This window comes from Fringilla coelebs (genome assembly GCF_963513975.1).
Source record: "Fringilla coelebs genome assembly, chromosome: 2".
Classification (NCBI taxonomy): Eukaryota; Metazoa; Chordata; class Aves; order Passeriformes; family Fringillidae; genus Fringilla; species Fringilla coelebs.
Genome location: NC_140029.1, coordinates 60,367,121 through 60,380,188, shown reverse-complemented (window position 1 = coordinate 60,380,188; position 13,068 = coordinate 60,367,121). Strand labels below are relative to the sequence as shown.

General features: G+C 47.0%; 1 protein-coding gene across 2 annotated transcripts in view; it reads right to left on the bottom strand.

Moving 5' to 3' along the window:
• Nucleotides 1-11,653, bottom strand: part of DGKH (diacylglycerol kinase eta) — a 148,835-nt gene extending 137,182 nt beyond the window's left edge. For both annotated transcript variants that reach the window (XM_084226501.1, XM_084226502.1), the window contains exons 1-2: nucleotides 11,526-11,653; nucleotides 5,028-5,213 (exon numbers count right to left, since the gene is read on the bottom strand). In XM_084226501.1, the coding sequence (XP_084082627.1) occupies nucleotides 5,028-5,213; nucleotides 11,526-11,582 (243 nt within the window). In that variant the 5' untranslated portion in view covers nucleotides 11,583-11,653. The remainder of the gene's footprint in view (nucleotides 1-5,027; nucleotides 5,214-11,525) is intronic.
• Between the last annotated feature and the right edge of the window lie 1,415 nt (nucleotides 11,654-13,068).

The following is a 13,068-nucleotide window of genomic DNA, read 5'->3' as shown; positions in this document are numbered from 1 at the left end:
TGTGCACTTCCTTGCTAGTGACACTATTCATATTACTGCAGTTGCAGAATACATTACAAACTACGGTGCATTTTGAAGCTGTGCAGAGTCACACAATCCTAATGCATATAAAGGATCTCCACTGGGGTAAACTTTGCTACCATGGCATTTTCCTGAGAACTTCTGGTGCATAAAAAAAAAATCATGTTTCCTTAACCAGAAAGGAATGAACCACTACTTAGTTGAGTAAATTGGGAACCATTAAAACAAGGAAAAACAGATTGCATTGCAAAGAATGATGCTCATGCATTTGACCACTGGTATCACTCAGAGCACTTTACATTTAGGTGAATTAACAAGCTATGGTAAACTGAGAGAAATGTATACCAGAAACAAACAGGAAGTGACTGCTGGGACTTGGCACTGTCAAATGTCACCATATGGAAAAGGTTAGAAACTTTTTGAAGGCTCAGTTCCTAAATGGCTGGTGTGAAGGCAAATAAAACCACATTGGGGAATTTAATTAATTTACTTTTATTACTCCATAATGATTTAAGATCTCAAAAAATATATATTAATAACTCAGATAAGAAAATTCAAGTAACAACTCTTGCCATTTAACTAAACAACACTATATTATCTCTACTAATTATAACACAGTCTTGCTTCAGAATGTCTCCCGTGTTACAGCAATTTCATTACTAACAAAAACCACTGGGGGTGAAGGAGAGGAAGAAAGCTTTGTCCCACATACCTTACAAGTGTATTTATCTTACTCAATACACCACATTTTCTTGCATTTCCTAAATTGTACTTTCTGCTCCAGAATGTCTGCTTCATGAAAAATAAACACAGGCCAGAGACTTAATGCAGATTTGAGAGCAAAACACGTATCCAGCAGAGGTTTTGCATTAACTGGATATAGAGCTATTAAAATAGGAGGCTAGGTCAGTGATAAAAGTGCTACTCTCCATATGCAGTTTTTTGCAGAGTACTCAAGACAAGAATGGGAGCTGTAACTGTGCTCATCTGACAACTTCCAAGCATCCAGGGACTGTTTCATTTATTAATCTTCTGCTGTTCCTCAAGGTGAGGAGAATTCAAAGAGAAAAAGTGTGAGTTCTAATTTGAACTTCCCCTTCTTGACACGTTTCTGAAGAAAGGCCATCTTTTTAAGGAATGTGCTTTGCAGTACAGCAATTAGCTTTAAAGCAACTAGAAGCCAGCTGATGACAGGCAGTTTTCAGGCTGTAGCCCCAAGAACTGAAGTCATCTGTTTAAGGAAGGCACTGACTCTGCCTGTCTTAACCAACATCTTTAAAAATGAAGAGGCCAAATTTAACACACACATGGAGAACTTTCCATTACTTCAATCTCCAATGTAACCCTGCTTGTAACCCAGTATCATATATACTACTTCAAAACAGTCTGACTACAGTTTTCCAAAGTTATCAAAAATCCAAAATGTATATTCTTAAAATGTTTGCTGGTTTTGGTTTTTTGTTGTTGCTGGGTTTGATTTTTTTTTTTGGTTTTTTGGGTTTTTTTTAACCAAGACATGTTTTATGAGCTAAATATTCAAGTCTCCCAAAATGAGGGGGAAAGATGAGTAGACATGACAAAACCAAGAGTTGTTTCCATTAGGGACTTTGCCTCCAAAGTGCTCACACTTCACAGGGTACCTGTCACCTATTTATTCACTGGGTTTCCTCCATGGAACACACACAAACTCCACAGATGCAAAAGCTTCCAGGATGACATTTTAAAGAGACTGGCTTTAATCTCACAGCAGTCCTAATCAGTTTTGGTCCTGATTCCCCTAAAGGCACCTACTGCTACAGTGCCACTCTACAGCCAAGTATGGGGCTTTAGCAAACAGCTCCTAGTAACAAACAACAGTTTAGCCTAAGAATAGTCCTTTAGTCCCTTACACCACTACCTGTTCCCTCCTCCTCAAATTGGCAGACACAAACACATGTTGATCTTCAAGTTTTCTGTTTGTGGTAATTAACAATGGCCACATTTTGACACATATATGCTTCAAAATATTCTAAAAATTTAAGAGATAGGCATGCATAACATAAATCTGTGCCCATAACAGAAGTTACAATGATGTCCAGCCATATCACCAATCTGATTTTCTTAGCAACTGATTGTAAAAGTAGTTCCACTGAAATCAAGTTAACAGCTTGCTAAGGAAGTTGCTATCCAGTGTGGGTAAGCTATGGGAAAACTGGACAACAGCCTCCTAAATAGTCTTCTAAAAAGTCTGATCAGTCTTCTAAACTGTGAACCCATCATTAGCATACCACAAACAAACAATAAACTTTGGTGTAATTACATCTGCCAATACAGTACTCTTGCTTTTCATCTTCTCATTCTCTTGTTCACCCCCTGCTCTCAGTTAAATAATTAATTGGTTTTATTTAAGAAATAAAAAAAGAGCAAAGAGTAAAAACTGCCTTTGAGAACTACAGATGTTTGAAGTTTTTAGGCTTCTGTTTGTGCTAGTGAAAGGGGTTTGTTCTTGTACATATATTTCCTAAATCTTCTTATACACACATTAAAAAATCCACTTCTGAGTGATTTTGTCTGCAAAGTATCACCATATGGTAGCTTTCACAAATGATCAACTGTACCAAAACATCTAAAAATAACATCTTCCTTAAGTAAAACAAAAACAATTACCAGCAGAGACTTTTGGGTATAGTTCTGAGCTAAGGAATCGATACCACGTCGCTGAAATGCTTCAAGTAAGTAAATAAGCAACCTCTGGAGAAAAATAGCACAGTCCTAAATGGCCCACAAGCATCAATGATAAATGTAATATACATGCTTTGGGTTCTTTCAAAAGTCTATTCTTAGATGTAAGACAAACCCAATCCATTTAATTAAAACCTTAGCTTACAAACACATCCACCAAGTAAGTGAAGCTTAACAAATCTAATTTGAATGAAAGGGACTAGCTGGGTAAAAGAGCAGCTCCCTGATGTTCCTTGCTCTAGTGGTTTCATGTAACCACTGATCACCAACTACTACAACAGCAAACATACAACACCCTTAAACTAAATGGGAGTTGTCTGTCTAAATATAGCTACTTTTAAATAATGCATTGTGAGTTATAAAATAAAGTGCTACTGAATTATTTAACACGGGTCTCATCTTTAACAATGATATATCACTTTTAATTAAATTGAAAGGAAGATGCTTATATTTGGACTTGCATATTATTGTCAATTGCAACCAGTAAAGAAACATTTTAACTCCAATGATGTCAGCAGTCTGTTTTTCCTATATATATCTGATTCACAGAAATAGAACTGGGACTCAAGCTAAGATAAGCAAAAGCAAGACTTGCAGAGCTGTCTTAGATTTTCAGGCGATTCCAGCTCAGCATTCATTCACAACCTTCAGATACAGAATATCCCACCCATCTGTAACAGCTGGCAAGAACTGGCTGGGATCACAATCTCACCAACCTGTGTCGATAACATTCATAATAGGCATGTTTTCCTTATGCAAGTATCAAGCTCTTTGACAGCAAACACTCAAATGCACTTAATACCACTACAGCTAATAAAGGCATCGTGCTCTGTAACTTTTAAAACGTTCTGAAGACACAAAGGGTGTTAAAGCTGAAAGTTTGTGTAGAACTACCTTTCCAACACAATGCAACAGTTGTATATTATTTACTATAGTAAGCTTTCAGTCAGGCCTAACATCTGTAAATGCAAAATTAACATTTAGCAACAAAATGGAATGACACATCTTGTTTAGGAGATTTCAGGAAAAAACTGCTTTCCACCTCACATAACGGAGTAACATTACTGTTTAACAATCACTGTTTAAAGGTGGCTGTCTTTTGCACGTAGTGCATGGAGCAAAAGCCCACGGGAAGAACAGCACCAACCGGACAGGACTTCACTAACTACTAAATTTAATGGGTGCTCTGTAGAGGAAACAACACCACATGACCTATTGTGTAGAAATCAAACCCTAAGTGTGATCAGTTCAGGCCTGCATGGAGTCACTTTGCCCTCAAAACAGACACTTCCAAGAAAAACCCTGATCTTCAGGTCATCGCATCAATAAACTCTCCCCAAGGCGGTTTTGTGCAGACCCCATCACTGACTGTGGACCACGCTTTGTAGAAAGTCATGGGATCCTTCTACACAGCAAGTCTGTTTCATTATGTTTATGCTTTCAAATGTCTGCTTGTTGATTTTACAAGAGGGGGAAAAATTAAATAAATACACCATCCATGAAAAAAGTTAATTCCACTGGGACAACTTCCGCAGCCCAAGACAGCCAAAAAAACTGCGTTAACTTAAAATTTTGACAGCTGCTTTACGCATCCAGTGCCACGAGCGAGGATGTATAGAAGTTTACTTCTCTTTCCGCGAGGTGCCTTTCAAAGTGGAAGCCGCCTTTCCCTCCTTGGCGGCACTCCCGAAGAGGAGCCCGAAGTGCCACCGCGGGCTCGGTGCCTGCCGCTCTGGCGGGGCGCACGGCGGCGGTCCCCGGGACCGGCGGTGAAGTAAAAAGGGTGGGCGGCGGGTATGGAAAGTGGTGAGGAAGGGCTCGCTGAGCCAGCCCACCCGCGCCGCAGGGTGGCAGGGCGGGATCCCCGCGGCAGCGGTGCCCGCCGCCGAGGAAGAGGAGCCGGAGGGAAAGAGGGAGGGAGGGAGGCAGCCCGCCGCTTCCCCCACACCCAGGACGCCCGGCAGGGCAGGGCGGCTGCCGGGGCAGGCAGCTTCCCCTCCGGCCAAGCGGAGCGCCGCAGCCCCGGGGGCTCTTCCTGCCAGCCGGGGACAGATGTGGACGCAACAGCTGGACGGGGAGGAGGGGAGAGGAAAGGAAGGAAGAGGCACGGTTGTCTCACAACCCCCCCCCCCCCACCACCACCACCACCACCCCCCGCTGCCGCTCCCGGGGATGCGGGCGGGATGCAGCGGCCGTCCCCAGCTACGGGTTAGCCCCGCTGTGGGATGGGGATGGAGAAACCGGCCGTGAAGGCGGCGGGGCTGGCCGGCTCCTGCCCTCCTTACCTTGCTGCGGATCTGGCCCGAGGTGGACACTTTCCGGATGAGTTTCTGGGGGCCCTCGTGCTCCCCTTCGCTGTCCGACGACTCGTCCGCCGGCCCCGCCGCCGCCGCCGGGGCTTGGGGCTGGGGCTGCAGCGGGATCCCGGCGCCGCTCATCCCCGACTCGGCCCCGGCCATCTTCCCGGACTCCTACCGAGAGAAAGCACACGAGCCCGGCTCAGCCAGGGCAGCCGCTGCCGCTCCCCTCCCCGGGGAGGAGGAGGAGGCGGAGGAGGCGCGGGAGGGTGGGGAAAGAGGCGGCGCGGGGGGGCGGGACGGGGGCGGTGGCGGCCGCGGCTCTGGCGGCGCGGAGCGGAGCGGGGCCGCCCGCCCGGCCGCCATCTTCCGCCGCCCCCTCCCGCGGGCAGGGGCCGCGGGCCGCGCCGCCCGCCCCGCCCGCTCCTAGCGACCGGGGCACGGCCACCCGCCGGCGGGCGGAGCCGGGCGGACGGGCCCGGCCCCCTGCGCCCCTGCCGACCGGGAGCGGCCCGGGGCGGCCGCCGGCTGCAGGGGGCGCCGGTGCCGGTGCCGGCCGGGCCGCCCCCGGCAGGAGGGCGCCCGCCCGCAGGTGAGCGCCGGGGCCGCTCCGGCCGGCGAAACAAGCGACGGGGAGCGGGGAGGGCGCCCGGCGCCCCCGCACCTGCCAGGGGTTCCTGGAGTGTCCCGGCGTGGCCGGGAGCGGAGCGCGGCACCGGAGCGAGCACCGCCCGCCCCCGCCGGGCACCCCCGTGCGCGCTTGCCGCCCGGTGACACTCGGAGGGCGGCAGTGCCGAGCTCCGAGCGCAAGGACGGCGAAAGCGGGCGGGCGGCGTGCGGCGCCTTGCCCTGCCCCGGCCGAGGGCTGTGCCGCTCTCCCTTGGGAGCGCAGGGTGTCTCGTCGGGACTTGGACGGACGGCATCTGATGCGATGGGCTCCTTATCTGTATGCTATTCCTCCAGCCAGTCAACCCTGTGGTAACTATCCATCAGCGCCAAAGCCTTGGACAATTTTAGTAAATCTATTGCTTTCCAGTGATTTTCTCATAATAGCTTAATTTTCTTGTTATTCTGTTCTTTTTTGTCTTTGTGAAAGAGCAGCCCTTACTTCTGGGGAAAGAAAGGGTCAGTTTTCCTTTTTCATCTCAGATCTGGCAGCTCGCACAATCTCGAAATGTCACCACATGTTCTGAATTGTGGGACTTTGAAATTATTGTGGCTTGTATGTAGTCAGTGTTCAAAATAAGTGTTTAAATCACAGCAATACTAAATAAAACACACAAATCCTAGCTGCACGGACCGGATTAAGCATAAGAAAGCAATCAATGCTTGTGGCTTCTATATTCCCACAATTCTATTTATATTTCCAGAAAGGAAACTAACATCTCTTAACATGCTAATATAATGCCGCAGTACCTAAATATAAAACATTTAGTGAGGAAAAGTAAACAACTGTACAGCCTATCCTACACTGCAGACACCTTGCCACAGACTGAATTTCAAGTAGTCCAGAGTTTTTATAGTCCAGCCTATTTCTTTTATTGGGATTTTTATTTCTAGTAGTGTAGGGAAAAGCAATATTTCCATGAAGGCTTGGAGTTCTTGTGGCTTAATTCTGTGTTACTGCAGCAGATACTTCAAATACAGTTCTACTACCCGCCTCCACATAGGACCACTTGTGGAGTTTATATTTTAAAAAATATCAAAAGTAACATTTAAAAATTCAAAATATTTAATTTTAAGGATTCAAAAGTTCTATTTTAAAGGCATTTTGATCAAATTACCTAAATGCTCTATCAAAATATTAATAAGGCCTAAATCCTAACATTAATACCTCATCTCAAAATGATTGTGAAACTAAGGACTAATTCTGTCTTATCTCACTCTTCACCTGAAAGGGAGTTCTCCATTTTTCAAAACATGGGATCAAACTTGAGCAGGTGCAAGTATGCATTGCTCTCAGTACATAAGTTTAGGGCACAGCTAGGTAGAAAGATAGTAAAAGCAATGTTTATGGACACTGTGGCTTTCCACCCTCTTCTCTTCCTCTTCCCCATCTGAATTTCGGGAATAGCAAATTATGCCAGAACATGTCTCACTGTAATTCCTTAATTCTTTTGAAGGTAAATGTCACTCGACTATTGCAAGGGGACAACAAGACATCGTTTCCTAACATATTGCACATAAGAGTAACTGTGATTTGAGAAACACTTGGTGCTAAAGGAACACAAGCAAGACTGGCTACATTTAATTCAACCGAATTAAATAGCGCTGGCTGAACAATAGTAGTTACTGTTAGAATAAATACACTTTTTCAACTTCTGTTCATTTTTAGAGCTTAACTATGAGCACTAGTAGCTGCACACTTTCTGCACCATGCAGAGGGCACCGTGCGTCTTCACCTGGGCTACCTCAGTGTGCTCTTCCTCACTCCTGACTATCCAAACACAGAAGTATGATTACCAGAAAGAAAGCATTAGCCTTTCACTTCCAAGCAAGTTTCTTTCCTCATGTCTTGGTAAACTTCAGAGTGCTATAAAAAAAAAAGTACTAGGAATGTTCTCTCAAGTTACTTAATGTGAAGATTTTAGTAGCAATAACCTAAGTCTGCAAATGATAGGAAATGTCCCACGAGAACACTTCAACAAGAATATGAGAACATGGTTTCTGTGAAGCACACAGTGGATTCTGTGAAATTACAGGCTCTAAAGTCTGCAGTTGTTTAATGTGTACAGAGTTCTCCAAAATGGAGACACCAAGTATTAAGCATTGTTGAAAATACACAAGTTACTCACTCATGTTAGCATAGAACGTTGTTTCTACAAATATATACATTGTCCAGGCACAAAGACAGTTTTAAAGATATCACTATTTCCACTTGTTCTTCTTTTCAAAGGCATTAATAGATAATCAGGGTCCAGTTCCAGACTTTACCCAGATAAAGCTGCCTAAGGTGGCAGGGAAGTTCGTCTCAAAAAGAACTTGCAACTTGACTTCTATCTCTTCATCTCACAGCTGGATTTCTCCCAGGTGATCAACATCAGACTCAATATGTGAAATATTGGATAGCACCTTTCAGCCCAGTAACCACAGCTACAAATACTCTGGCACAAATGGTACCACTTGATTTCTGCAAGTTGGACTCTTTAACAATGTGGGACTATATGCAGCCATTTAAAAATGCATACAGTATTTGCGCGTGCTCTGTCTTTCACTTAACAGTTTCACACTTCTTAGTAATGACCTTAAATTTCCTAACTGAAGCAAGGGAGTAAAAAGCATAAAGGTTGGCATTTAAAGGAAGATACTCAAACAACAAAAAACAGCTCTGCTGACATCATTTGTGCAATGGCAATTAATATCAGCTGATAAACTGCCCTTTATGCAGTACATACATATTTACACTCTGATATTGTATACATTTAATATACATATATACACTGTGAGAACATTTTGACTCAACCACATTGAGCCCGAATAGGATATGTGTTGCTAAAATGCACATGCAATATAGAAAAAAATCTAAATACACATGCACTCTAGCTGCACTGAAGATTATAGTTTATAATACACATTACTGCACTATTTGATTTCAGCCCTAAAACTCATTCCCTTTGAAACAAGCATTTTCACATTCTTTTTTTCTAAGTCACTTTGGCATCTATAAACTAAGGGGTAATGCTTTTCTGTCCTTCATCTCAGAAAGTTTTTCTGAGGGAATTTGAATCAATAGTGTGTCAGGTTAACAATGCATTATTCACCATGTTTAAAAGATTTTATTGAATCTTTCCTAATTTTGGTGGTTAGTGATAGCTATGGTTTTTCACTGGGCTTCCTACTCTGAGCAAGTTTATTTCAGACCTGCCAGTCTGAACTCCCTCTGCAGATCGAATTAGTGATACTATTCTTTCTTGACTTCCTTACTTAGCAAAGAGGAAGCCAAAATATAACAACATGTATCCATACCACTGTTAAAGAAAGTAACTACATCACTTGTGGCGGGTTTGGGATTAGCCAAGGGAATTCTGTAACCTGTGGGTTACAATATTAAGGAAACTACTAAACCGAGTTGTATGCTTGGAAGTGAAAAGGTCCAACCCAGGGCAGGTAATAAAAGTAAACAGATGCTTTGTGAATGTGTTAAGACTTACGTATGCATTTCAAAAGTAAGGTAAAAAGCCAAGACTGAGGTCTCATATAAAATATGAAAATTGTGTCTAGAGCTTTGTAAGTCATGTGTTATGCACATTTTTACTACAAAGCCACCAAACCTCCCTTGCAAGAATGCAGGGTGCACCTTACATTTGAAGTCACTTTTACTTAGCTCCATCATGGGGTCTTACACAACTCTTACTGGATTCAGGAAGAGCTTTTCCATTAAAAACAGGGGTGTGAGTTAAGGAAAGGACTTCATAGAAATTTGAAGTAGTACACAGACAAATCCAATCCTGATTGGCAAAGGACTTGTCACTGCATTTAATGTCCATAACTTATTTCTCAGAATAGCTATAGGAAGAGCATTTCCCAATAATCTGACAATTTGCATAGGTTATTAACTTGCACAGATTCAAAACCTGCAAAAGATTGTTTTCCCTATCTTACTGCTCTTTGTTTCATGTTTCAAGAGCAGGGGAGAGAGTATACTATGTTTTCCCTTTCATCATTCAGGTCTTCACCTAAATCTTTGCCCCCATTATCATAAAATGCCTGCTTATGAGCAGATGGAAAGAACAATGTGGCTCTTGCGACAAAGACCATGTATTTTACCAGCAGGTTACCAGGTAAAGGATTGAGTGGATCAGCTGTAATTAGAGTCTTGTAAAGGAAATCGGTGCAGTGGTTAACCTTAAAACTGCATTCATGGATGTACTCTTTAACAAATGCAGCAATGAAATGATAAACATGACCCAAATCCTGGCCCTTACTGGGGGAGGGGGATGTGGAGAAAAAAAAAAGATGTGCTCCTTGTTTATCTAAGCCGTGCGCACAGAAGGAAACTGGCTTGGATGCTTCAGCCAGGACTCCGCATTTCCAAGCGGAGAGGGGCTGCAACCCATCTGCCTCCCGAGTTTCAGCTGAGTTTTGGATGACGGCAGCAATTTAAATGTCACTGTTTAATAGGATAACGCATTTGCAGGAATTGACTTCGCTGCCTTCCTCCCACGATGTCTTCATCTCTCCAGGCAAAAATCTCGGGTTTCCCTTGCCTGATCCTTTCAATGTCAGCTCCATGTTACCGGAACACACATACAGCTGTTTTCCCTATCACAGCTGCATCTCCGGCAACAGTTTCAGGGCTTGAGGACTGCAGAGGGCAGCGAAGGGGGATGTTCAACTTAACAACAAATATTAGGACTGTAAAAATATATTTGTGAGGGCTGCAAATCCTAACAAGGAAGGGAGTGAACTTAGTTCGTTGTGGGTGTCTCCAGGGCTCCGCTGCTGCTTTCCTGAGGGTGCGCACACCAAGCCACGTGAAGAATGGGTCTCCCCCGTTTGCTCTTTAAAACTGGGTTTACAAGTAAAACCTGGACCAACCAAATGAGTTAGCAAAACATGGTACAGCCATCTAAAGGGGAGCTTGGCAGAGGCACAGGTCCATGCTTCATGTTGCCTCATCAAGTTCAGGGCCAGAGGCAGCCTAGCCTTGACCTCTTAGATAGCCTGAAATCTCTCAAGCAGCTACCCAAAGCCTATTTTTAGCCCTCCCTGCCTGATGTGTGTGTGTGTTTGCACAATGGAGAAAAGCCCAGGAGCGGGACCAGACTGCCCTGAAAAGGGAAATCTGATTTTATCGCCTGCTGAGGATGCCGGTGACATGATTTCCTCTGGTTGGAAGGAGGGTCTTCCAGTTGCTTAAACAAACCGCAAAGGCACCTCATTCCTCCTGGCCACTTTGAGCACTCCCCTCCCTCCGTAGCGACCCAAAGGCACGCACTTTCCCCGCACGGCAGGGTGACAGCAGCGTACCCCCAGCCCCGTCCCGCTTTGCCGCTGAGATGGGAGCAATTCCCAGCCTAGCTCCAGAAGAAGAAGGGGGGGAAAAGTGTGGGTCTCTTTCTGAAAACTGCCTCCCAACGCTGCTTGGACACGTTGCTTTTGCTGGGCTGAGAAGGAGTTTAACGGTGTCGACATCCAACCCACCCCCCTCGGCAAAGTTGAAGGCAAGGCTCTCGGTGCTAATCCCAGGCTTTCCACCCGGGCAGTGAAACTCAGAAAGGGCAATGAACTCCCCGTCTCCCAGAGGGACAAGCTCGTCAGCAAATGGCCAGACACGGCGGGGGCGAAAGGCTCCCACCCCCCCGCACCCCGCGGGGAGGGGACGAGCGCCGGCGGCAGGGCTCTGGCGTGGAGCGGGGTCGGAAGAAGGGAAGGGGGGGCTGGAGGGCACAGATAAGGATGATAGCCCGACCCCCCGGCTGAACAATACAGGCAGGAAAAAGGGTAGGAAACGCCTGTGCAACAGCAAGGCACGCATGTACCTACCAGCTCCTCCCAGGCGGGGCTGCGGGCGCTATAGGAAGGGTACCCATGCTCCTCCATCACCCCGCAGCAGGTCCCCAACCTCCGCGGGGAGAGCGCCGACGGGCAGCAGAGCTGGGTCCGCCGGGCTGCGCCTCCCTCCCGCCGCTGCCGCTGCTCCGGCTGGCAGCGCTTCCCCGGCGCCGCTCGTCCTCCCCCCACCCCGGCCCCGCTCCTCCCTTTTCTCCCCCGGCTATGTCCAGGCCCCCTCCTCCCTCCCCCCGCCCGGCTCCTTTCCCTCCCACGGCCACCGGGCTCAGCCCCGGCTCCCGGGGGAGCCGGCCTGCAGCTGCCGCGCCGCTCACATCATCGCCGCCCCCCGCACGCCCGCCCGCCGCGCTGTCCCGGCCGCCCGCACGCCCGGCCCCCTCCCGCCCGGCAAGCCCGGCGGATCACGGGCAAATCGCCTTGGGCGTAAGCCGGTTTACGGCCGCTCCTGCTGCCGGCGTCGCGGCGGGGCCGGCGGGCGAGAATGCGCCCCGCGGCGAGCGGAGAAAGCCCCTCGGTGCGCCGGGAGCCGCTCCTGCCCCGCGGGGACACGCCGCTCCCCGGCCCCCCGGCCGTCCCCGCCGGCCTCGGTGCGGGCCCGGGGCGCGGGGTCTGCGGCCCCGACGGGCCCGGCTGGGTGTTGCGCGGCGCCCAGGAGGGAGCATCGCTGCTCCCGCATCGCCCTGCCCCGAACCGAGCCAGGAGGGGACCGGGGGCGAGGCCCTGGTGCTGGGACAGCCCTCTGGCCCCACTCCTCCGCAAGGGTTCCGAGAGGTCTCTACTGGGCTTTTGACACCCCTTGGATGTTAAATTGAGGGTGAAACGGCACCTCGTTCCCCCTCAGCGGCTCCGGGTGGTCCCACGGGCATGTTAAGACAAACTCCCAGGAGCTGGGGTATGGCATAGCCACTGTGGAATTGGCAGCATGGATGTGTAGGCCATATCTGACACAGTGGGGTGTTAATTTCCAGGGCCACCACGCCAACCTGATGGAGCAGCAGGATTTCTCTGCCCTACATTACACCTTTTATTAATACGGAGTGTGTATGCTTCAGCCTTCTTAGTTTATAGATTCCAGCATCCCCTTGAACACCAGCCAAAGCATTACAACCCTTCAAGTGGATGTTGTAGCTCCTTTGAACTCAACACTTTCACTCATTTTTTTTTCCTCCTTGTTGTTGTGGAATAGCGGGATACGAGAAAATGTAGAACTGGAGAAGAGAGAAAAAAATGAAGCTTAGTCACCATCCAAAATAATGGTGTTCTTCACTCTGCTTTCAGCCTGCCCTTTTGAATTTGCAGCTACCATGTTTGATTACAACAAGTTATCTTCAGCTCATCTACTTGGTAAGTGCAAACATCGACAAGAAATTGAATGTCACAAGAAAAAATAAAGGAATTTGTACTTGTAGTAAGTTTTTTAATGTATTCACATTTTCTTTGTGTTTTAAAGCTTTTTCATACAAAAAAACCACACTGACATCTGAGCTTTAGCTTTTGCAAAATTCATCTATTTACA